The sequence below is a fragment of the Eubalaena glacialis genome, chromosome 10, assembly GCF_028564815.1.
Source record: "Eubalaena glacialis isolate mEubGla1 chromosome 10, mEubGla1.1.hap2.+ XY, whole genome shotgun sequence".
Taxonomy (NCBI): Eukaryota; Metazoa; Chordata; class Mammalia; order Artiodactyla; family Balaenidae; genus Eubalaena; species Eubalaena glacialis.
In genome coordinates this window covers 83378332-83404810 of record NC_083725.1, presented here as the reverse complement: position 1 = coordinate 83404810, position 26479 = coordinate 83378332, and the positions used below count along the sequence as shown (strand labels likewise).

The following is a 26479-nucleotide window of genomic DNA, read 5'->3' as shown; positions in this document are numbered from 1 at the left end:
TGTTCACCATTAGAAGAATGGATTTATGTTTAGTTGGGTTTTTTTTCCCCTCCTGTTTAAGCTAACATTGGTAAAGTACCTAATTATTATCATGCATGAAAGTGCTGGAAAGGTTAAGAAAGGAGGTCATTAACCAAAAGAGTGGAACGATTTTATCCTAACCAAATTATTTTCCATTCGGAATGAAAAATTACTACACTTTTGGTGGTCATTGCCTTCACTTTTCGATGTTCAAGTATTCCTGTGACTGAACTGTTGAGAAGAGATTAATAGAGACTCTAAGCTTCCTTTCCATCTTATGCGGATTCAGGGTTAGTAGGAAAAATGAAGGTACCTGTCCAAGTGTTTTATATGTGGACCATCCCGTGCATCTTGTAAACCTGTGTTCCACTCGTTTGTGTTTGGGTCAGTTGTGATTTTGGTATTGAATCCTTCATTTCCTTTGCTTTATTCATTTCAGAATTTCTTTAAAGATTAAAAAATTCTTCATGTGATTAGATTTTGTTTTTTCTCCCCAATTCCATTCATCAGACAATGTTTCACATGCTTCAGTGATGTTTGAGACAGATAAGAACGAAACTTTTCTCCCCTTCGGCATTCCACTGTCATTTCGTTCTCCATCTCCTCTTGTGTCTCTTCAGGCTGTCAAGGAAAGGTAAACTCATTAGTCTTGTCATTTAATCCCACTTCTGGTTTTACTTCAGTTGTCATGTTAGGCACTTTTGCGCTGAGAATGGAAAGACATTTTAAATGAGGAAAAAGAAAGTCTCTAGATTATTCCTCATATAACCTGTTATACGAAGCCGTTTACTTCTCATTTCAATCTTGGGGAATTTATCTTCCCTCTTTGTTTGAGTACCTGGATATTTGAGTTGTTACAAATGTGTTTTTTTTCCCCCTCAGGCTGAGCAAAAGTTTAAAAATGTTTTTTCCTCATCCCTGATAGGAACAATTTCCATATATCATTAGTCATTTCTTAACTTAATCATTTCTCAGTTTGGGCTCAGAATTGAAGACTCTTCAGAAGCCTTTCTAGCTACTCCATGGGCCCAGAATTGACTTACATGAATTTATGTCCAAGTTTTTCCACTTAAACGTTTTACCATAATAGGATGAAGTCTTCATAATTATAACTTAATAATTATACAATGTGTCATTGAGTCCCTGTATTATGAATAAACTAATGATTTCTGTAAAAAAAAAAAAAAAAAAAAGACATTTGGGTTTGAAAGAGAAGACGTTCTGCAGCTCCTTCACTGCTAATGGGAGTTTTACTGGATACAAATTTTGCTTTTTCAAAGGATGTATTGTGACAAATCAGCAGCTGAGTTTCCTGAAGAAATTCTTTGGCTAGGATGGGGCAGGTTTTCACATGGCTTTCTTTGCCTAAGTAGACAGAAACATTGCAGGCACAGCTGCAATTAAAGACCTTTTCTTTAGGATTGAATCAGAGTAGTTTAGTAAATGAAGTGAATCCTTATTATAAATTTTACATGGGCCTTATGTGAAATATGTAATTGATTAGGGACGTTGCTATAAAGAGTCTTTCTTTATAGCAAGTAAAGAAAGACTTGCTAAGTCCAAGTTGCCTTCAGGGACTGACAGGAACATAGAGAACTCAGATACTGAAATTTTCATTCTTGGCAGTAATGAGATTTTTTTCATATCAGTTTATTGGTATTTGACTTCCAGTGTTTCTAGCTTTGTGCGTAAAACTACTGAGAAGATTGGCACCCTTCATACGAGCCCTGATCTGAAAGTGAAAACAGAACCCAGGGGTGATGAGCAGTCATGTGAAGAGGATGTGGGTCCAGTCACTTGCCCAAAGGAGGAAGACACTGAGTAAGCCGTTGCTGAGAAATCTGTGTAAATTCTAGAGGACACAATTGTCGGTTTGAAGAGAGCCATAAACCATGTCCTCTTGAAGAAGACACATGTATGACTCTGTTCATTGTAGATTATTTGCATAGCTTATAAAAACTGTGAATACCACAGAGTAGGTGTTGGAAAATTACATCAACCCATAGCAAGTCTGTTGAGACAGAATTTTAATTTAGCACCTCTTCTTCCATCTTTCTCCTGAACAACTTCCCTCACCTCCAAATCTCTTCAAACTTCTGCGATGTTAGAGAAGGAGTATTAGAGTAAGAGTAGGATAACCAAGGATATAGGCCTTGTTCTGATTCTGCTTCTGACTAGCATGTGAGGTTGGTGACTCATGCCCTCTGGCCTGTAAGAGGAGAGCATTGGCATTAATGTCGTCACGTGCCTTCCTATGATATGCTGGTGGCATAGTCCTTATGTAGTGGAGTTGTAGCAGAGCCCTTGGTCTGGCACAGTGTGAAGTATCTTGTCCATCTGGTCTCTGCCTTTTCTCATAATTCAGGGGATCTGGGCATTGGAGGCAGGCAAGCTCAGCACTCACCCAGGAATTGAGATAGACCCACAGGGCCAGTGTATACTGACTGGACATTCCGATGAGAAAAGAGGTGTGTTACCCTTAGAGTAACTTAGTTATGAATCCCTATGTATATCAGGAAAAAAGTGTAGATAGTGCTGTGACATTTAAGGCAGCCCTCAGTCTGACGTTAGCCCACCTTTCCAGCTTCATTTCCAACCACATCTTTCTAAGCACTCTAAATTCCAGTCCTGTCAGAGAAGTGGGTGTGTACACCTCACTACTTTCTTCCTGCTGTTTCTCCCACCTGCAGTATTTTCCGCCCATTTTTCCTAACGCAAATACACCCCCTCAGGAAAGCTTCTCTTGATTGCCTGGTCAGAATAATGATTCCTGTTTCTGTGCTCTCAGGTCACAGTGCTTGTGCTGCTCTTTAGCATTCATTCTATTCTCTTTTACATTACAGTTGTTCTCTTGCCTTTCTTTCTGACTAGGGCTTACTCTGACTTGAACTTACTCATCTTGAAGCCATGGACCATTTTTTATACTCATCTGTTTGTTTCATGTATCATTAAGTACAATACCTACCACTTAGTGAGCACTTAGAAATATTTGCCCAAGGAGGTTCTAATCCCCTTTAACTCTTCTCACACTTTTCTAGGGGAAAAGAAGAAGTAACTAGTCAACCTCCAGAAGAGGACAAGTTTCAAGAGCTCAAAATGGCAACAGCAGAAGCAATGTGAGTATTTATGGGTGAGAAAGTTTTATAGTGAGTGGGAATGACTTTTTGAGATCATTAGTAGTGGTCCTGAGACAGTGTGGGGCAGAGGCAGTTTCATTTGGAATTGAAATTCATGAATTAACACAAAGGTAATGTTCTCTGTGTTGTTGTCTTGCTACTGAGATAATTGTTATTTAAAGAGTTGAAAAGTAACATTTATTCTGGATAAGTAATGTTGTATCTGTTAGGCTTATTTAGCATGAAACAGTTTGTTTTTGAAAAACCACATAAAACATAAATTTCATACTTGTCTGTCTTATATAGGACCAAGCTACAGGACCCACTGGTATTGTTTGAACCACAGTCTCTGAGAATGGTTTTACAGGAGTGGCTTTCACAGTTAGAAAAAACATTTGCCATGAAGGACTTTTCAGGCATTTCAGATACTGGCAACTCATCCATGGAATCAAACCAGGGTATGCTATTGCTTGATGAGTCCAAAAAGGGAATATTAGACGAAGAAGATGAAAAAGAAAGAAGGGACTCTTCAGGCAATGAAGAAACTGTTGATCAAGCAGCATGTGAATCTGTAAATAGTCTGAGGGAGTCCCTGGATGATGACATTTTTCAAGTATGTTCTCCATGCAGTATAGCAGACAGTCTTCAGAAGGACCTGGCTGAAATGACAACGTTGTGTTTGGAACTGAATGTACTGAATTCTGAGATCCAAAGTGCAAGTAGACATGTAGACCACACTTTGCAACAGTGCTCTCCTGAAATTCTGGCTTGTCAGTTCCTAAAGAAGTACTTTTTTCTTCTGGACTTGAAAAGAGCAAAGGAGAGCATCAAGCTGAGTTATACTAACAGTCCTTGTGTTTGGGATACTTTTATTGAAGGACTGAAAGGTAATAATCAGATTGCCTTACCAAAGATAGAAGTTTATATAAAGGACAGTAGCATCTTGGCATTTTTGAGTTTAAAGAAGAAGATTTAAGTAGAAAATCACCTCTGTTCTGGTCAACCATCCATTCAATTTTCCACTCAATTTAGTTTTTTGTTTTTTGTTTTTTTTTTCTGTTGAGATTGCTCACTTTTTTTTTTTTAATTGAAGTATAGTTGATTTACAACTCAATTTAATTTGTAATAGTTCTTGCAACTATTATAAGAAGTTTTATTTCTCTCACAGTCATATTCAGAAAATGATACAGCAATGTTGGAGAAGTTGGGTTTAAGTAAAATTCTATAAATGCAGATATATGAAAACCAGAAAATCCCTCATGTAACTTACTAATATAGAGATAATATATACCATTTATTGAGTACTCACCAAGTGCCAGATAATATGCTAAACACTTTGCCAGCATTCTTTCATTTCATCCTTACAACACTTTGGAGTAGATGGTGTTATTCTGTTTAATAGGTAAGGAAACTGAGGCACAGAGAGATTATAATAGTTGAGTAGGCTAAACTGCTATAATATCTCATAATAACTCAGATACAATATAATAACTCAGATATGGTAGTTTATTTCTTGCTCATATATCAGCCCAGGACAGATGTTCCAGGTCAGTGGGCAGCTGTCTTGCATGTGGTAACTCAGGGTTCCAAGTTCCTTCCATTTTTTTGATCTCTATCCTCCCTTAGGGCTGATGATTAAGATTGGGTTGCTATGTCCAGGGGGAAGCATGTGGAAGAGGCAAACAGGCTCTTACAGGGAGGTGTGGCCTGGTAGTGGCTTACATCTCTTCTGTTGGTGAGAATTCTATCTCATGGCCCCACCTAACTGCAAAGGAGTCTGGGAAATGACCTCTCCAGGTGTCTAGAAGGAAGAGGATGGACATGGGTCAAGAGCTTGCATGTCTGCCTCAGAGATTTTGGTGGGCAGTCAGCAGCCTCTACTTCACACTTGACTGAAGGTCACACTGTTGGTCATCCTCATGTAGAAACCAGCTTTTATACCCTAGAGGCCATGCCTGCCCTTTCTACTACATAGTCCCATGTTTTTGAACAGGTGGATTTTCTTAACTCAAAACTCTGAATAACAGATGTCATGTTTCCAGTAATTGATGTAGACTTTAAGCAAACTTTTCATTCATTACCAAAAGTGAGTAGTCACAAATAGAGATACATTTTTATATTATCTGCCTTAAAGATCATTGAGGTTTCTAGAAACAAGGATCTGTGGTTACAGTTCTGCTTCAGTTCACATTTAGCAGTTAAAACCATAAGAAATGATTTCAGCTTCTTTTTCTGAATTGAGGTAGACTGTCTTTTATGTTGAAGTAAGAAACGTTATTTCTTTTCAAATAAGTTCAAATGTTTGATATTACTTACTGGAAGTTTGCTATATCTGTCTCTATTATGTGATTATACCCAACCTTGGTTACAGGAAAATAGCAAAAAAAATAACCACTTCATCAACCTGAGTGGTTAACTTATTGCCGGAGCTGGCTGGAGCAAGTGTGGTGGGTGTTTGAGATGATGCAGCTGCTTCCAAATTAAATTTAAGGGGATAAGTTTGGCTTAGCGTCCACCCAATCATAAAGCTTTCCCTCACTTCATATGCTCTAAATGATGGCCTTCTCCTCTGAATCCCTTTAAATACTTACTGTCTGACCCAATCAAATTGGAAATAATGAAACTGGGAAAAATTGATATATTTTTTTAAACAAATATATCGGAAATTGAAGGTTTGGCTCTTTAGAAATGGTCTGTTGAACAGGTTCCACTCTTCTAATGATGTTGTAATCATGAAAACAGCTTTGGAACTGTTCTTTGGGATTTATCTTCAGACCTAGTTGAAAACTTCTTGAAAAAACTCATTTTACTTTCGATTCATATATACGTAAGCATATATATTTTTTAACTACAAGTAGTTTTAACTAGATCTTCACTCACTTTATTTACACACTTGGCTTTAAATGACTTGGCTATTCCCCAAAGTCAGATCTTCCTTTGGAGGAAGATTTGTTATAACTGATGTTTTTAAAAAATAGGTCAAATATTTTTAAGTTAATTTAATTAAATTTAATTAACTAATTTTTTCCCAAAAGATGGATTAGGGATACCAGTTCTAGAAAAAAACTGAAGAATTTGGCATTGATGGTAGAAATATAGCTTATATATATATTAGCTTGCATATTATAATAGCTTATATATAATAGCTTATGTATGTAATACGTATATTACATATATAAAGGGGACACTTTCAATGGTAATAGTCACGTATTGGTTATCTGTTCCTTTATCTTGTTTAAAACTTCCAATATGCTTTGCCTCCCAATTTGATTTTTTTTTTTTAACATCTTTATTGGAGTATAATTGCTTTACAATGGTGTGTTAGTTTCTGCTTTATAACAAAGTGAATCAGTTATACATATGCATATGTTCCCATATCTCTTCCCTCTTGCGTCTCCCTCCCTCCCTCCCACTCTCCCTATCCCACCCGTCTAGGTGGTCACAAAGCATCGAGCTGATCTCCCTGTGCTATGCGGCTGCTTCCCACTAGCTATCTATTTTACGTTTGGTAGTGTATATATGTCCATGCCACTCTCTCACTTTGTCACAGCTTACCCTTCCCCCTCCCCATATCCTCAAGTCCATTCTCTAGTAGGTCTGTGTCTTTATTCCCATCTTGCCCCTAGGTTCTTCATGACCTTTTTTTTTTTCCCCCTTAGATTCCATATATATGTGTTAGCGTACGGTATTTGTTTTTCTCTTTCTGACTTACTTCACTCTGTATGACAGACTCTAGGTCCATCCACCTCACTACAAATAACTCAATTTCGTTTCTTTTTATGGCTGAGTAATATTCCATTGTATATATGTGCCACATCTTCTTTATCCATTCATCTGTTGATGGACATTTAGGTTGCTTCCATGTCCTGGCTATTGTAAATAGAGCTGCAATGAACATTTTGGTACATGACTCTTTTTGAATTATGGTTTTCTCAGGGTATATGCCCAGTAGTGGGATTGCTGGGTCATATGGTAGTTCTATTTTTAGTTTTTTAAGGAACCTCTGTACTGTTCTCCATAGTGGCTGTATCAATTTACATTCCCACCAACAGTGCAAGAGGATTCCCTTTTCTCCACACCCTCTCCGGCATTTATTGTTTGTAGATTTTTTGATGATGGCCATTCTGACCGGTGTGAGATGATATCTCATTGTAGTTTTGATTTGCATTTCTCTAATGATTAATGATGTTGAGCATTCTTTCATGTGTTTGTTGGCAATCTGTATATCTTCTTTGGAGAAATGTCTATTTCAGTCTTCTGCCGATTTTTGGATTGGGTTGTTTGTTTTTTTGATATTGAGCTGCATGAGCTGCTTGTAAATCTTGGAGATTAATCCTTTGTCAGTTGCTTCATTTGCAAATATTTTCTCCCATTCTGAGGGTTGTCTTTTGGTCTTGTTTATGGTTTCCTTTGCTGTGCAAAAGCTTTGAAGTTTCATTAGGTCCCATTTGTTTATTTTTGTTTTTATTTCCATTTCTCTAGGAGGTGGGTCAAAAAGGATCTTGCTGTGATTTATGTCATAGAGTGTTCTGCCTATGTTTTCCTCTAAGAGTTTGATAGTGTCTGGCCTTACATTTAGGTCTTTAATCCATTTTGAGTTTATTTTTGTGTATGGTGTTAGGGAGTGTTCTAATTTCATACTTTTACATGTACCTGTCCAGTTTTCCCAGCACCACTTATTGAAGAGGCTGTCTTTTCTCCACTGTGTATTCTTGCCTCCTTTATCAAAGGTAAGGTGACCATATGTGCGTGGGTTTATCTCTGGGCTTTCTATCCTGTTCCATTGATCTGTATTTCTGTTTTTGTGCCAGTGCCATACTGTCTTGATTACCCAATTTGATTTTAAAGTCCTTAAAAGCAGAGGTTGTCTCTTGTTCTGTTTTTGTCTCTCCTATGATGCTTTACAAATGTTGGGACTTGCACACAGTAGGTGCATGACTAATGATTGTTGATTAATGTGTTCATGAATAAAATATTTACCGCTATGAGATGAAGGGAAAGGGGTGTGCTTTGTCTTTTAGAAATGGCAAGTTCCAATCCTACATATATAAAGATGGAAGAAGGAGACCTTCCAACAAGATTAAAGTTATTGGATGACTTGGTCCCTTTTGACAGTCCTTTGCTGATTGCTTATGCTACCCGGTGAGTGGTCCTATATGTTGTTCATGTGAACTAAAGCACAGACATTTTCTTCGTCTCAGTCTGTAAAGTTTTACTCTGTTACATGTTGAGCAGCTTCTTGTTAGTATATTTATTTTCATTTCTAATAAATACGTAGATAATGTAACCAAGTTATCTTACTGAAGTTGAAGACTAACATGTTTTGTTTTTAAATGCAGATTGTATGAGAAATTTGGAGAATCTGCCCTTCGATCCTTAATCAGGTTTTATCCATCCATTTTGCCTTCAGATGTCATGCAACTTTGTCATCATCATCCTGCTCAGTTTTTGGCTTATTTAGACAGTCTGGTAAAATCAAGGCCTGAAGATCAACGGTGAGGAGAGAATATTTGCGGACCCTCCATTTTTTTTTTTTTTTGGACTCTCATTTGATAGGGCACTGTTTCTCTAGTATAAGCAGTTGGAACATTTTTACTATTAACTGCCACAGGATTGAGGCATCTGCTATGGAAGAGGAGGATTTTGGCAGTTATGTTCCATTCTTTCACAGTTCACAGCACACGCCACTAATGTGCGCATAACCCACACTTCTCTTTCCTCCCTCTCTCCCTCTCAGAGATTCTCAGATCAACAGTGTAAAATTAAACTCCGCTTCAAGGCCTAGGCTAAGACAGATAAGCTTCCTTGTTGTCTCTGCCAGTGAGTGGATTTTCTGCCACCTTTTTGTTGGTGATATATCCCAGCTTTTTGTGGGTGGATCTCAGTTCCAGCTCTTAACTTCTTTGGGCTGAGGCCTCACTTCCTATCTCCACATGGCAGTAAACACACATGTCCTTTGGTTATTGAGAATGGCAATTTCCCCCATCTGTTTCTTCTGATTGGTTCACATTTGCTATACTGGTATTTATTTCTCCTTTTTTTTTGGCCCTTTGGTATTTTCCTTATTATCTTGAAGCTCAACTGTTCAGTTAAAAGGCTATTAGATTTTCACCAGCATTTCTATACATTTTGTAGCAGAAGAGTTTTCAAGTTATTTCATCCACTGTCTTGATCCCTTAATAACATTTTCTTCACATCTGCACATTTTATCTTTCCTTTCTCAGCATGAATATTGGTGATTTTTTCCCCAACTTTCTCTTAGGCCATTCTTCCTTGAGTCCCTCCTACAACCAGAGTCTTTAAGATTGGATTGGCTGCTGTTGGCAGTGTCCCATGATGCTCCCCCAAGCACCAGCACTATGGACGATGAAGGAGACCCCAGGTATAGAAGGAGTCCTGTTTCTAAGCTCTGCTGCTCCTTTGGAATGGAACCAGTTTATTCACATATAGCATTCTGGGCTTACTTCAGGAACAGCTGTGGAAGCGACTGACCCAAGTCATGGTAGTAATCAGATTGAGTGTACTGCTTAGTGGTTCTGAACATTTTTTGTATCACAGACCCTCTAAGAATCTGATGATTCCTCTCAGAAAAATGCACATTCATGCAAAATTTTGCACATGATTGCAGAGAATTAAACTGGGCTATTGAAACTCTTTCATGGACCAACATTAAGAGACCTTGATGATTAAAACTATGTTAGAAGAAAATTGTGAGAAAATTGTGTGTGTGTGTGTGTTTTCTTCCTAGAAATTTGCCAAGGGATTTTTAGATGTAACCTGATTTAGGATTTTTTTTTAACTTTGACTCTTTTTTTTTTTAAAGCTTTTCTAGTACATTTTTAACTTTATTTATTTATTTATTTTTTGGCTGCATTGGGTCTTCGTTGCTGCGCACGGGCTTTCTCTAGTTGTGGTGAGCGGTGGCTTCTCTTGTTGAGGAGCATGGGCTCTAGGCGTGTGGGCTTCAGTAGTTGTGGCACACGGGCTCAGTAGTTGTGGCTCACGGGCTCTAGATTTGCAAGCTCAGTAGTTGTGGAGCACAGGCTTAGTTGCTCCGCGGCATGTGGGATCTTCCCGGACCAGGGATCGAACCCGTGTCCCCTGCATTGGCAGGCAGATTCTTAACCTTTGTGCCACTGGGGAAGTCCCTGATTAGGATTTTTAAAAAAACAGAATTCATAAAAAATACACACTGTTACTTGTAATCTATCAGAAATATTCCTTGTGTTTTCCTCCAGGAGAAACTTTTTAAAAGCTCCCAAAATGCCTATCTTACATGCCTAGGGAAAAAGGTCTGGAAGGATATAAAATGGCTATCTGTGAGTGATGGAATTATGAGCTTCTTTCTTTTGCTTTTGATTACTAAAATATATAATTAAAAAAAATAAACAGGTATTTGTCATTGGAAAAATAGCTGTTTTAATTTTTCAAGGGCCAAGTAGAAATGTTTGAAAAATATAATAATGGAAAAAAATATAATTAAACTCTGTTCTTACCTATCAGCTGACAAATAAGCATTTTTGTAGAGTTTATTTCCTGTCTAGTTTACTGATATTTTTTTCATTTTTCAGGCCTCATTCCCACTTGTTTTCCTGGGGTTACAGTCAGCTAATCCTTCATCTAATTAAACTTCCTGCAGATTTTACAACAAAAGAGAAAGTGACTGACATCTGTAGGTCTCATGGGTAAGTGAGAATTTTCCTAGAAGCTGAAGTTAAGATTAGAATCATTTTAGTTAGTAACTTTGTAGTTAGGGGCCTGAATGGATATGCTTTGTCATTTGGGATTTTTTTTTGCTACATAAAGGTGGCTTTTTGTTTTAAGTGATAATAAACATCTTTTTTTGTCTTAAATTTTGAGGTATTTTATTTTGTGTGTGGAAGAGACTGGTCCTTGCTCATTCCTCTCTCCCTCTTTTGCTTAGTTGTTAGCCCCAGTTCTCAGGTTTATTTAATTAAGCACCAGGCTGTGTGATACAAGTTATAATTGATATAGTTTCGGAGAAGGGAGAGATCAGAATGGGCTCGGTAGAATGGCTGGTGAAGGACTCAGGGAGGAGGTGAGACTGAGGTAAGCCCTAAGGCTGGGTAGGATTTGTATTCAAACAGGAGCCAGGAAGAGGGCAAGTCAGGTGAGAGAAACAGCAAGAGCAAGGCCATGAAAAACTGACATTGCTTTTTATCTGTACCACATATTCGTCAGTTATTCATGGCCTGAAGATGTTATCTTATGGCTTTACCTGGATTACAGTCTTTTGGAGACAGGGACATGTGTCTTTCTTTTCCCTCATGATGCATAATTCATAAAGTGGTAGGCACTTGGTACATATTTGTTCACTGATAATGAGGGATGAGACTGGCCAGGTGGTGGGTCATGAGATCATATAGGACCTTATAAGGTGGTTAGAAGAATTGAGTTATCAGCAGAGATCCTTTTAGCCTTTTTGGTACAAAAATGACATGATAAAATGGAGGTTTCTGGAGATCATTTCTGGTTTCATACATGAGAAAGATTGGAGACGAGAAAGGAAGGCCAGCTAGGAAGCTGGTGCAGTAATTCAGGTATGACCAAATTGATTCTAGGTCAGCAGAAGGAGCACATCTAATGGCACATTTCAAAGGAAAATGCAGTGGGACCTGGGTATAGCAAATGAAGGAAGGGGAAGAGTCAAAGAGAACTTCCAAAGTTTGCATACTTGGGGAAGAAACATGCTAGTTTGTTATTGAACCTTAAAGTTTATGAAGTGTATAAGCTTAAATGTCTCATAATTGGGGCTTGGCCTCAAATGTCGGTATTTATCACTAGCTTTATTTATTTTTTTTCTTAAATGCTCTAGATCAGGGCTGTCTAATAGAATTTTCTGAGGCAGTGGAAATATTCTATCGCGCTGTCCAGTATGGTAGCCACTAGTCACATGTGGCCATTAAGTACTTGAAATATGTATTGGTCAACTGAAGAACTGACTTTTAAATTTTATTTAATTTAAATGTAAATAGTCACACGTGGCTAATATCTACAGTATTGGACTGCACTGCTCCAGATAAATTCACTGCCTTTTATTCCTCTCTCCAACTTTGGTCTCTTTAAAGTTTCTGGCCTGGATATCTTATTCTCTGTTTGGAGCTGGGGAGAAGAAGAGAGGCCTTCACGAATATTGTGTATCTGAATGATATGAGCCTGATGGAAGGGGACAATGGTATGTAAATCCTAATGGGTTATTCTTGGTTAGAGTATTTTAGAAGTCACTACAGACTATTCAATAAAGAAATTTGATAAATATTTCAATGATCATTTATGTTATTCTAGCTAGCTGTCACATTTTTGGAGTTTTTTTTTTTTTTTTTGATCTGTACTACTTGGTATACCATGAAATCAAAACTAGAAATAAACTACAGGCAACTTTTCTGTTTCATGAGTGCCTACCGTGTGAGGCATTATATTGATACCTGATGCTTTTCCATATGCTGTTTAAATGAGATATTAAACCTGTGGGATAGTTACTATTATTTCGATTTTACAAAAGTTATGATTGAGGCCCAGAAAAAGGATAGTTAGTTTCCCCACAGTCATACAACTAGTTAATGCTGGAGCTGGTGTTCAGACCAGGTCTGACCATCTCTAAAGCTTGTACTCAGGTTTTTTGGTCTGCATCGTGTTGCCATTTCACACAGCCCAAAGTTAGAGATCATTAAGATGAACTTAGAGTAGAGTAGCAGTCAGATTTTCCTAAGCCTTTACAGGTATTTAGGGTTTTTGTTTGTTTTTTTTTAATTTTCGTCAATTCAATACAGATAAAATGGCAGTCAGGAGGCCAGGACTTTGACACACTGATTTCTGAAGTCTGAGAGTTCATCCTGCACTCAGAGAGGTGGTCTTGGTCTGTTTTGTAGTGTTGCTTTATTCATCTCAGTGCAGAGATGCCAGCAACATGACATCAGGATCCTTCATCTAGCAGTGTGACCTACAGCCTTTTTCAGCCCTGTTGCTGTAGAAGAAGAAAAGTTACAACCGAGCAAAGAAACCAGATGACTGGCAAAGAGATAGCCTCAGGTGTCACAGTTACAGCAATAATAACTGAATCATCTTTGTTTCAAAAATGAAACAAGAGAGTCACATGGTTTTTTAGAACTATAGATGTGTTCACTTTGGAAAAATAACCAGGAAAGTTAAGATATAAATGGTTTATGCTTTTAAAGTTACAACATGATGTTTGTTATAGAAAAAAATGGAAAATCTAGGAAGAATGAAGAAAATATCACCTAAAATTCTTCCCACCCAGATAAAAGTACTCTTAATATTTTGTGAATATAATAATAATAGCTATTCTTACCCTTGGTATATTAAATGGGAGTTTTTTCTTGACATTTTTCTCTCCTAACTTATATTTCACTTCAAAGAATGTTGATTTTGCTGCCAAATGTATATCTCATATCTATCTACTTTCTTTGGCTCCACCACGGTCATTCTGATCCCAGCTACTTGCCTGGTTACTGCAATAACTTTATAATTGGCCTTCTGGTTTCCATTCTTGCCCATCTTTAACTGATTTTCCTTACAGCAGCCAGAATGGTTCTTTTTTTTTTAATTAAAAAACTTTTTATTGAGATAACATTGGTTTATAACATTATATAAGTTTTATGTGTACAACATTATACTTCCACCTTTGTATACCCTGCAGTGTACTCACCACTAAAAATTTAGTTTCCATCTGTCACCGTGTTTGTTCCCTTTTACCCATTTCACCCTGCCCCCGCTTAATCCCCTCTGGTAACCACTACTTTGTTCTTTGCATCTACATGTTTGTTTTTGTTTGGTTTGTTCATTTATTTTGTTTTTGTTTGTTTTTGTATTCCACAAATGAGTGAGATCATATGGTGTTTGTCTTTCTCTGTCTGACTTACTTCACTTGGCATAATATGCCCAAGGTCCATCCATGTTGTTACAAATGGCAAGATTTCTTCTTTTTTTTTATGGCTGAGAAGTATTCCATTACATGTGTGTGTGTGTGTGTGTGTGTGTGTGTATCACATCTTCTTTATCCATTCATCTCGATGGGCACTTAGGTTACTTCCATATCTTGGCTATTATAAATAATGTTGCAGTGAACATAGGGGTGCATATGTCTTTTCCAGTTAGTGTTTTCATATTCTTTGGATAAATACTCAGAAGTGGGATTGCTGGATCATATGGTAGTTCTATTTTCAGTTTTTTGAGGAACCTCCATGCTGTTTTCCACTGTGGCTGCACCAACTTACATTCCCACCAACAGTGCACGGGGTTCCCTTTTCTCCACATCCTTGCCAACATTTGTTACTTGTAGACTTTTTGATGATAGCCGTTCTGACAGGTGTGAGGTGATATCTCATGTGGGTTTTCTTTATATAAATTTATTATTTTTTATTTATTTATTTTTGGCTGTGTTGGGTCTTCGTTGCTGCACGCGGGCTTTCTCTAATTGCGGTGAGCAGGGGCTACTCTTTGTTGCAGTGCACGGGCTTCTCATTTTGGTGGCTTCTCTTGTTGCGGAGCACGGGCTCTAGGTGCACGGGCTTCAGTAGTTGTGGCTCACAGGCTCTAGAGTGCAGGCTCAGTAGCTGTGGCTCACAGGCTTAGTTGCTCTGCGGCATGTGGGATCTTCCTGGACCAGGGATTGAACCCGTGTCCCCTGCACTGGCAGGTGGATTCTTAACCACTGAGCCACCAGGGAAGTCCTCCCATGTGGTTTTGATTTGCATTTTCCTAATAATTAGTGATGTGGAATATCTTTTCATGTGCTTCTTGGCCATCTGTATGTCATCTTTGGGAAAATGTCTATTCAGCTCCTCTGCCCATTTTTTCATCCAGTTGTTTATGTATTTTTTGTTATTAACCTCTTATTGGATATATTATTTGCAAATATCTTCTCCCATTCAATAGGTCATCTTTTCATTTTGTGGATGGTTTCTTTTGCTGTGTAGAAGCTTTTTAGTTTGATGTAGTCCTATTTGTTTATCTTTGCTTTTGTTTCCCTTGCCTGAGGAGACCTAGCTAGAAAGATATTCCTAGGACTGATGTCAGAGAGTGTCGTGCCTATGTTTTCTTCTAGGAGTTTATGGTTTTGGGTCTTACATTTAAGTCTTTAATCCATTTTGAGTTGATTTTTGTGTATGGTGTGAGGTAGTGGTCTACTTTCAATTTTTTGCATGAGGCTGTCCAGTGTCCCCAACACCATTTATTGAAGAGACTATCCTTTCTCTATTGGATGTTCCTTATTCCTTTGTTGTATATTAATTGTCCGTATATGTATGGGTTTATTTCTGGGCTTTCAGTTCTGTTCCATTGATCTATGTATCTGTTTTTCTGCCACTACCATGCTGTTTTGATTACTATGGGTTTATAATATAGTTTTAAATCAGGGCGTGTGATTCCTCCAGCTTTGTTCTCTTTGCTCAGGATTGTTTTGGCTATTTGGGGCCTTTTGTGGTTCCATGTAAATTTTAGAATTTTTTGTTTTATTTCTGTGAAAAATGTTTTTGGGATTTTGATAAGGATTGCATTGAATCTATAGATTGCTTTGGCAATATGGATATTTTAACAATGCTAATTCTTCCAGTCCATGAGCAGGAAATATCTTTCCATTTATTTGTGTCTTCTTCAGTTTCTTTCAACAGTGTCTTATAGTTTTCCGTGTATGGGTCTTTCACCTCCTCGGTTAAATCTGTTCCTAGGTATTTTATTCTTTTTGTTGTGATTGTAAATGGAATTGTTTTCTTAATTTCTTTTTCTGCTAGCTCATTGTTAGTGTATAGAAACGCAACAGATTTTTGAATGTTGATTTGTACTCTGAAACTTTGTTTATTTCTAATAGTTCTTTGGTGGAGTCTTTAGGGTTTTCTATATATAAATCATGTCATCCACAAATAGTGACAGTTTCACTTCTTCCTTTCCAGTTAGGATGGCTTTTCTTTTTCTTGCCTGATTGCTCTAGCTGGGACTTCTGGTACTATGTTGAATAAGGGTGGTAAGAGTGGGCATCCTTGTCTTGTTCCTGATTTTAGAGGGCTAGCTTTCAGTTTTTCACCATTGAGAATGATATTAGTTGTGAGTTTGTCATATATGGCCTTATTATGTTGAGGTATGTTCCTTGTATACTCACTTTATTGAAAGTTTTTTTTATCATAAATGGGTGTTGAATCTTGTCAAATGCTTTTTTTTTTTTTTTTGCATCTATTGAGATGATTATATGGTTTTTATCCTTCATTTTGTTAATGTGGTGTATCACGTGAATTTATTTGTGGATACAACCATCCTTGCATCCCTGGAATAAATCCCACTTGATCATGGTGTATGATTCTTTTTATGTATTGTATTCGGTTTGCTAATATTTTGTTGAGAATTTTTGCATCTATGTTCATCAGAGATACTGACCTGTAATTTTTTCTTTTTTTGAGTCTTTGTCTGGTTTTGGTATCAGGGTGTTGTTGGCTTTGTAAAATGAGTTAGAAAGCATTCCTTTCTCTTCAAGAATTTGAAAAGGATAGGTATTAAATCTTTTGAATGTTTGGTAGAATTCACCTATGAAGGCATCTGGTCCTAGACTCATGTTTTTTAGGAGCTTTGATTATTATTTCAATCTCTGTACTAGTGATCGGGCTATTTAGATTTTTCATTTCTTCATGATTCAGTCTTGGAAGGTTTTATGATTCTAAGAATTTGTCCATTTCTTCTAGGTTGTCCAATTTGTTGGCATGTAGCTGTTCATAATATTCTCTTATAAGCCTTTCTATTCCTGTGGTGTCCATTGTTATCTGTCTTCTTGCATTTCTGATTTTATTTATCAGAGCCTTCTCTAAGATTAGTGCATCTAGCTAAAGATTTGTCAATTTTGTTTATGTTTTCAAGAACCAGCTCTTAGTTTTATTGATCGTTTCTATTGTCTTTTTAGTCTTTATTTCATTTATTTCTGCTCTGATCTTAATTATTTCCTGCCTTCTACTGATTTGGGGCTTCATTTGTTCTTTTTCTAGTTCCTTTAAGTACAGGGTTAGATTGTTTATTTTAGATTGTTCTTGTTTCTTGAGGTAGGCGTGTATTGCTTAAACTTCCCTTTTAGTATCACTTTTGCTGCATCCCATAGATTCTGGTATGTCATATTTTCATTTGTCTTTGGGTAACTTTTGATATCTTCTTTGATTTTCATTGACTCGGTAGTTGTTCAGTAGCATGTTGTTCAGTTTCCACATATTTGTAATTTTTCCAGCTTTCTTATAGTTGATTTCTAGTTTCATAGAAATTGGAAAAGATGCTTGGTACGACTTCAGTCTTCTTAAATTCACTGAGATTTGTTCTGTGTCCCAACATATGGTTTACCCTTGAGAAAGTTCCATGTCCACTTGAGAAGAATGTGTATTCTGGTGCAATTGAATGGAATGTTCTGTACAAATCTATCAAATCCATCTAGTCTGATGTTTCATTTAAGGCTGCTGCTTCCTTGTTGACTTTCTGTCCAGATGATCTATCCATTGATGCCAGTGGGCTGCTAAATTCCCCTACTATTATTGTGTTGCTGTCAATTTCTCCTTTTAAGTCTGTTAATAATTGTTTTATATATTTTGGTGCTCCTGTGTTAGGTGCATATATATTAATAACGTTATGTCTTCATGATGAATTATCCTCTTTATCATTATATACTATCCACTTTTGTCTCTTGTTATCTTTTTTGGCTTGAAGTCTATTTTGTCTGATGTAAGTATGGCTACACCCACTTTCTTTTGGCTGCCATTTGCCTGGAGTGTCATCTTCCATCTCTTTACTTTGAGCCTATAATTGTCTTAAACTCTGAGATGAGTCTCCTGGAGGCGGCATACAGTTGGCTCTTGTTTTTTAATCCACCCAGCCTTTCTGTGTCTTTTGATTGGTGAATTCAATCCATTTACATTTAGGATGATTATTGACAGATGAGGATTTGGTACTACTGCTATTTTATCTTTTGTTTTCTGGTTGCTCTATATCTTCATTATTTCTTTTTTTCCTTGTATTTCTGTCTGCCATTTTGCTTTGGTGGTTTTTTATGATGTTTTCCTCACTTTCCTCTTTTTTAATGTTTTGTGTCTTTGCTCTAGATTTATTTTTTGTGGTTACCATGGGGTTTGTATAAAACATGTCATAGGGCTTCCCTGGTGGCGCAGTGGTTAAGAATCCGCCTGCCAATGCAGGGGACATGGGTTCGAGCCCTGGTCCAGGAAGATCCCACCTGCCGTGGAGCAACTAAGCCTGTGCACCACAACTACTGTGCGCCACAACTACTGAGCCTTTAAAAAAAAAAAAAAAATGTCATACATAAAGTAGTCCCTTTTCTGCTTAGAGCATCTTATCTTTATGTACCTATATAAGTTCCACCCTTTTCCTCTCCCCCTTTTGTATTTTTCTTGCCTCAAATTATCCCTTTTTATATTGTGAGTTTGTTACCAAATTGAAGTAGCTATAATTACTTTTCCTACTCGTCTTTGCCCTTTAACCTTTATGCTGTAGTTAAAGTGTTTAAAAAACCTATTCTGATAAAGAGTTGCAGTTTTATGATTCTGTCTGCTTATCACTTTACTCAAAGATTTGTGTACTTTGTTTTTTTTGTTTGTTTGTTTCTGGTAAAGAGCCCCTTTCAACATTTCTTGTAATGCAGGTCTAGTGTTGATGAACTCCCTCAACTTTTGTTTGGGAAAGTCCTTATTTATCATTCATATCTGAATGATAACTTTGCTGGATAGAGTATTCTTGGGTGATGGTTTTTATCTTTCAGTATTTTGAGAATGTCATTCCACTTTCTTCTGGACTGTAGAGTTTCTGCTGAGAAATCTGTTAATAGCCTAATGGAGGTTCCTTTGTAGGTTACCCTTCCTTTTTTCCCTGGCTGCCTTAATTCTTTGTCATTGACTTTTAACAGGTTTAATATAATGTGTCTTGAAGAAGGTCTTTTTTTAATACATTTATTTATTTATTTATTTATGTTTGGCTGCGTTGGGTCTTCGTTGCTGCGTGTGGGCTTTTTCTAGTTGCGGTGAGCGGGGGCTACTCTTCGTTGCAGTGCTCTGGCTTCTCATTGTGGTGGCTTCTGTTGTTGCGGAGCACGGGCTCTAGGTGGGTGGGCTTCAGTAGTTGTGGCACGTGGGCTCAGTAGTTGTGGCTCACGGGCTCTAGAGCGCAGGACTAGTAGTTGTGGCACACAGGCTTTGTTGCTCCACGGCATGTGGGATCTTCTTGGACCAGGGCACGAACCCATGTCCCTTGCATTGGCAGACGGATTCTTAACCACTGCACCAGCAGGGAAGTCCCTTGAAGAAGGTCTTTTTGTATTGAGGTAATTAGGTGTTCTCTTAGCTTCATGGACTTGTATATCCAGTTCCTTCTCTGATTTGGGAAGCTCTCAGCTATTACTTCTTTAAATAAACTCTCTGCTCCCTTCTCCCTTTCTTCTCCTTCTGGGATACCCATTACCCTAATGTTGTCTTTCCTAAGGAGTTGGATAGTTCTCATAGAATTTTTTTAATTTTTAAAATCTTATTTCTTTTTTCTTCTACTTGTGTCATTTCTAGAGTTCTATCTTCAAGCTCACTAATTCTCTCTCCCATGTGATCTGCTCTATTTTCAGTGCTTTCTAATGTATTCTTCAACTCATTTATTGAATTCTTTAGTTCTAGAATTTGTTTTTCTTTTTTTAGAGTTTTAATCTCTTTTGTAAAGTATTCCTCTGTTCATTAATTTCGTTCCTGAGTTCATTGAACTGCCTATCTGAGTTTTAGTTCCTTGACTTTCTTCATGACAGCTATTTTGAATTCTCTATCAGATCACAGTATTCTGTGGCTTTAAGTTTGGTTTCTGGAGAATTGTCATTTTCCTTTTGTGGTAGTGTTACTATGGTTCTTCACAGTGTTTGGTGAAGTTGTTCCTCTGCCACACATTTAAAGTAGCAAGCACCTTTCTGCTTGATGCTAATGATCCAACAGGTTAGAAATTAGAGGCCTTTCTTTTGTTTTCCAGTAGGTGGCGCTATAGCACAAGTTTTGGGTTTCTCTTACCTCAGCTGCCTCTGGTTATATTTGACAGTCTGCACTTTGTGCCCTCTACCATCTCCATCTGTGGTGTAGCCCGATGCCTTCATTATCACTTCCTGTACCTGCAGGGTCGCCTTACTTCTGCCAGTGTTGCTAGCATTGCCACCTGGTGCACCAGGATGGTGGGCTCTTCCCTCCTGTCCAGGAGCCCTTGAGTGGCAAGTTCCACTGCTGTTGGGGAGGAAGGGGTGGGGGCAATAGCTAGGATTGCTCAGGTGGCCCTGCCATGTCCAGTGTTGTAAGATTCATGGGCTTGCTACTTCGAGTGGGGGGCTGGGGTCTGGGGTCATGTGCACTGCTTCCCCTGCTACCGTCAGCTTCTCTGGGGCTGGAGGGCTGGGACTGCAGACACCACCTCCACTGTTCCCTTGGTTCTGCCTCTTCTATGTGTTCCAGTCCATCACCTTTAGTTGTATAGATATGTGGAGAATTCTCTGGTTTCTTGGTGTGTCGGACACAAGAACCTTTGTTGTGTTGTGGATGTTTTACTGGTTGTAGATTAAGGGGAGAGACAGAGGTAGCTTTTCACTCCACCACGTTGCTGACTCTCAGAATGGTTCTTTTAAACAAAAATTGGATTATGTGGCTCTCCTCCTTGAAACCCCTTACATTGGACTCAAAATAAAATCCAGATTCTTAAGCTGTTTCCTTATGGCCTGGCCCTATCATCTCATTCTCACTCCTCACTGCCACCTTTGTGCATTGTAGGCCTTTTTTGAGTTCCTTGAACTCACCTAGTTCCTTCCTGTGTCGAGTCATTTTCCATGTTTCCTTTGTCAGAAATGCAGGCTCCTTCACCCTCCATTCCTGACACCTTCCCTGCACGTTTGTGCACATATGGGCCACAAGCACATGCTCGCTAAACTTGGCTCATCTTTCAGCTCTCTGCTTATCTGTCAGTTCTCATAGTGCCCTCTGATCCTCAAAAAAAAAAAAAAACCCCAAACCTGCCAATCTCTCTAATGGCTCTTTGATCTTTTCCTTCATAGCAAGCACTTAACACAGTTTATAAGCATAGATTTATTTATGTGTTTGTCTAAGTTCTGTCTCCTTTACTGGACCATGAGCTCCACAGGAGTGCAGGGCTCATCATGTCTGTTTGTTCCTCATTCACATTCAGTGCCTAGTATGGAGTGTGCCCTGGGTAATTACTTACTGCGTGAGCAAATGAAGGAATGTTGAAGCTAATTTTATGGCTTCTCCTTTTCGTGAGCTATTTGTTCAACAAATATTCAGAAAACAACTCTGTGTTGGGGGTGATGAGATTATATTCTTTAATATTTTTATGTTTTGGTATGAAATATTTTCACGAATGGTTTCTCCTGTATGCAGGCAGAGTGCTAAGAGCGGTCAGAGCCCACATTGTTTCTCTGTGTTTGAGTAGGTTGGATCCCAGAGACTGTGGAGGAATGGAAGCTTCTCCTACATCTGGTACAGAACAAGAGCACAAAGCCAGTCCCCCAGAAGTCACCAAATGGGAACTTCAGCGATGGGCCTTCCCCTATCAATGTGGAGAATGTGGCACTCCTGTTAGCTAAGTCCATGGGCCCAGACCGGGCCTGGTCACTGCTACAGGAATGTGGTTTGACCCTTGAGCTGTCAGAGAGGTTTACCAGAACCTGTGATATCCTGAGGATTGCCGAGAAAAGGCAGAGGTAATGTATGTCTGTCCTGCCCTATCCACAGGCACTTGGGGAATGTAGAATTGCACAGATTTTCAGAGGTGTACGGGACTATAGAGATCACATAGTCCCAACCCCTCATTCATAGATGAGGGGACAGAGACTCCTCTGTTGATGAAGGTGATTAAGGGAAGAGGCTAAAGTAATGTTCTGTTCACAGTCATGACCAAAACACTGTTTAGGTTAATGTGAATACCCAAATCTGATGTGTACTCAATTCTTTAAGAATATTATTGGTACCACATACCTAATTGTCTCAGTCAGGGTTTTTTTGTGTGTTTTTTTTTTAAACTGTGGTAAAATACAGATAACATAAAATTTCCTGCCAACCATTTTTAACTGCTTGGTTCAGTAGTGTTAAGTATATTCATATCAGTGTGCAGTCAGTTTCCAGAACTTTTTCAACTTATGAAACTGAAACTCTATACCCATTAAACAACAACTCCCCCTTTCCCCCTCCACCTAACCCCTGGTAACCACCATTCTACTTTCCGTCTCTGATTTTGACTACTCTAAGTACCTCATGTAAGTGGGATCATACAGTGTTTGTCTTTTTGTGACTGGCTTATTTCACTTAGCATAATGTCCTTAAGGTTCATCCATGTTATAGCATTTGTCAGCGTTTCCGTCCTTTCTAAGGCTGAATAATATTTCATTGTATGTATGTAACCACATTTTGTTTATCCACTCACCTGTTGATAGACACTTGGGTTGCTTCCACCTCTTGGCTATTGTGAGTAATGCTGCTATGAACATGAGTATACAGATATCTCGTTGAGACCCTGCTTTCAGTTCTTTTGGGTGTATACCCAGGTGTGGAATTGCTGGATCAGATGGTACTTCTATTTTTAATTTTTTGAGGAACCTCCATACTGTTTTCCATAGAGCCTGCACCATTTTACATTCCCACCAATTATAGCACATCCCCACCAACCCTAGTTATTTTCTGGGTTTTTTGTTTTGATTTTTGTTTTGTTTTGTTTTGTTTTTTTGGATAGTAGCTATCCTAATGGGCATGAGGTGATATCTCATTGTGATTTTTATTTGCATTTCCCTAGTGATTATTGATGTTGAACATCTTTTCATATGCTCGTTGGCCATTTAAATGTCATCTTTGGAGAAATACCTGTTCAAGTCTTTTGCCCATTTTTAAATTGCATTATTTGTTTTTTGTCATATGAGTTCTTTACATATTCTCAATATTAACCTCTCAGATATGTGATTTGCAAATATTTTCTCCTATTGTATAGGACAGGGTGCCATATTCACAGGATGCCTTTTCACTCTGTTGATTGTGTCTTTTGATGCACAGAGTCAGTCAGCTTTTTTAATCCTTCCTTCTGAAAAGAATGAACAATGACAGCTAAATTTGCCTGTTTCTTTTCTTTGGGATTTCAGAGCCTTGATACAAAGCATGCTTGAAAAATGTGATCGGTTTCTCTGGTCTCAGCAGGCCTAATAGAAGAAGATTCAGCAGGGTGTCATGACATTTTGAGAAAAACTGAATCGTGCTCCGGAACCTTCTGAATGCATTTGTTATTGAAGGAAAGGCCCCACCTGAGATCCCTGCCACCTTATTGGGAGCACTTTTGTCCGTGTCTGTAACCTCTGCATTTGTGGCTCTATCTGTACCTCAGTGTTTTTCAACTGAAGTTGAATTTTGAAAGGAATCAGTCCTTGTTTGCTGAAATGAAGTGCTCTGGAAGGAATCAGAATGTGAATATCCCCAGCTATGCAGTCCTTATTCTGAACAACAGTGTTATTTATTCCTTGCTGGTGGACTGGGGGAATTCTTCTCCTGTCGTGACTGCCATGTAGGGAGCAGAAGTTTCTCATCCTGGTCACATGAAGACATACAATGTAATTGACAGAAATTGAATTCCTTTTTTATCTTCTCTGGGACACTTGAGAAATTACCAAAGTAAGATCTGGTATAATGGAATTAACACATAAAATGAGTGAAACACTGAAGATTCAAATCAGAGGTTTAAATGAAATGGCCCCATATTTAAATTGAGCTAATTTAAAATGTATTTTTTTCCCAGTGCTTGACATTTTTTAATCTGAACCTATATACAACTAATTCATTACTGGAAATGTTTTACTCCAGTCTTTCCTAAACAGCAGCCTAAAGGAATCATGCACTTTTAAAATTTGTTTTTTAAAAGCCATAATAAAGGAAGGCTGAGTACTGATAAAGATTGCAGCAAGTGCTTGTATTATTTAAGCCAAGTACTAGATTGCCATTTTCAGGCTCCTGTATACTTACACAGCATATTATATTAATAATAAATGTAAAATCTAATTTAAAAATTTATTTGAGTAGAATGTAGACATGAGGTTTATAGTGAGCAATTTGCAGGAAGGTGTGGTGTATACTCAGTGTGGAATAAGCAAAGTGTTGGGTACATTGAATGATTCACTTCTTTCTTTCATTTATAACACAGCCAGAGAACTATAGACACAAATTGCTGTCATACTTCCATGTGACATTTGGATATGACGTAACCAGATTAGTTGAAGAGATGATCAGAGAAGGGAGGCTTCACAAAGCTTCTTAGCATTTTGGCAAGTGTGGAAACCCTAACAATTTTGGTCACCAGTGTGTGGCAGAGTGTGTGTGGGGTGTCTCCCCATGCCGAGCAATTCTCCAACACCAGCTGGGTGTCCTACAATTCAACTCAATTGAAAGTATCTCCCTGGAGATAGCATCCAATTTCACAGGTTAGGGGCTCAGAACCACAAAACTGCACCTACTTCAGATGCCAGTCAAAAGTCCATGTTGTTAACTGTACAGGCATACCTCTTTGCTTTATTGTGCTTCACAGATACTGGTTTTTTCTTTTTCTTTCTTTCTTTTTTTTTTTTTAACAAATTGAAAGTTTGTGGCAACCCTGTGTTCGGTAAGTCTATCAGTACAATTTTTCCAACAGCATTTCCTTACTTTGTGTCTCTGTCACATTTTCATGATTCTTGCAATACTTCAATCTTTTTCACTCTCATTATTTGTCAGGGTGATCTGTGATCTTTGATGTTACTATTGTAATTGTTTTGTGGCACCACTGCACCCATGTATGATGGTGAACTTAATCGAGAAATGTGTGTTGTGACTGCTCCAACTGGCCGTTCCCCATCTCTCTCCCTCTCCTCAGGCTTCCCTATTCCCTGATACACAGCAATATTGGAATTAAGCCAATTAGTAACCCTATAATGGCCTCTTAAGTATTCAAGTGAAAGGAAGAGTTGCACATCTCTCACTTTAAATCAAAAGCTAGAAATGATTAAGCTAAGTGAGAAAGGCATGTTGAAAGCTGAGACAGGCTGAAAGCTAGGCCTCTTGCATCAAATAGCCAAATTGTGAATGTAAAGGAAAAGTACATGAAAGAAATTGAAAGTGCTACTCCAGTGAATACAAGAATGAGAAAAAAGTGAAAGAGCCTTATTGCTGATACGGAGAAAGTTTTAGTAGTCTGGATAGAAGATCAAACCAGTCACAACATTCCCGTAAGCCAGAGCCTAATCCAGAGCAAGGCCCTAACTCTTCAATTCTGTGAAGGCTGAGAGAGGTGAGGAAGCTACAGAAGAAAAGTTTGAAGCTAGCAGAGGTTGGTTCATGAGGTTTAAGGAAAGAAGCAGTCGTCATAAAAGTGAAGCAGCAGGTGCTGATGTAGAAGCTGCAGCAAGTTATCCAGAAGATCTAGCTAAGATCATTAATGAAGGTGGCTACACTAAACAACAGATTTTCAGTGTAGACAAAATGGCCTTATATTGGAAAAGGATGCCATCTAGTACTTTTCATAGCTAGAGAGGAGAAGTCAATGCCTGGCTTCAGAGCTTCAAAGGACAGGCTTCCTCTCCTGTTAGGGGCTAATGCAAGTAGTGACTTTCAGTTGAAGCCAATGCTTATCTACCATGGTGAAAATCCTAGGGCCCTTAAGAATTATGCTAAGTTTACTCTGCCTGTGCTCTATAAATGGAACAACAAAGCCTGGATGACAGCACAAGTGTTTACAACATGGTTTAATGAATATTTTAAGCTCACTGCTGAGACCTACCACTCAGAAGAAAAGATTCCTTTCAAAATATTACCGCTCACTGACAATGCACCTGGTTGCCCAAGAGCTCTGATGGAATTGTACATCAAGTTTAATGTTTACATGCCTGCTAATACAACATTCATTCTGCAGCCCATGGATCAAGGAGTAATTTCAACTTTCAAGTCTTATTTTTTAAGAAATACATTTTGTAAGACTATAGCTACCATAGATAATGATTCCTCTGATGATTTGGGCAAAGTAAATTGGAAACCTTCTGGAAAGGATTCACCATTCTAGATGCCATTAAGAACATTCGTGATTCATGGGAAGAGGTCAACATATTAACATTAATAGAAGTTTGGAAGAAGTTGACTCACCCTCATGGATGACTTTGTGGGGTTCAAGACTTCAGCGGAGGAAGTAATTGCACATGTGGTGGAAATAGCAAGAGAACTAGAATTAGAAGTGGAGCCTGAAGATATGACTGAATTGCTGCAATCTCATGGTAAAACTTTAACGGATGAGGAGTTGCTTCT

At 38.2% G+C, this 26479-nt stretch overlaps 1 protein-coding gene and 1 long non-coding RNA gene across 5 annotated transcripts in view; one reads left to right on the top strand and one right to left on the bottom strand.

Moving 5' to 3' along the window:
* HPS5 (HPS5 biogenesis of lysosomal organelles complex 2 subunit 2) overlaps positions 1–23965 on the top strand; it is a 45066-nt gene extending 21101 nt beyond the window's left edge. For all 4 annotated transcript variants that reach the window (XM_061201514.1, XM_061201515.1, XM_061201516.1 and 1 more), the window contains 11 exons: positions 532–655; positions 1693–1842; positions 3060–3137; positions 3444–4024; positions 8159–8279; positions 8477–8632; positions 9400–9519; positions 10709–10822; positions 12227–12333; positions 21609–21879; positions 23305–23965. In XM_061201514.1, coding sequence (XP_061057497.1) covers positions 532–655; positions 1693–1842; positions 3060–3137; positions 3444–4024; positions 8159–8279; positions 8477–8632; positions 9400–9519; positions 10709–10822; positions 12227–12333; positions 21609–21879; positions 23305–23365 — 1883 coding nt within the window. In that variant the 3' untranslated portion in view covers positions 23366–23965. The remainder of the gene's footprint in view (positions 1–531; positions 656–1692; positions 1843–3059; positions 3138–3443; positions 4025–8158; positions 8280–8476; positions 8633–9399; positions 9520–10708; positions 10823–12226; positions 12334–21608; positions 21880–23304) is intronic.
* On the bottom strand, positions 411–26479 carry LOC133098640 (uncharacterized). The gene is made up of 2 exons (XR_009702223.1): positions 26321–26479; positions 411–642 (listed from the first exon to the last, which is right to left on the bottom strand). It is a non-coding gene; the product is annotated as an uncharacterized LOC133098640 (long non-coding RNA).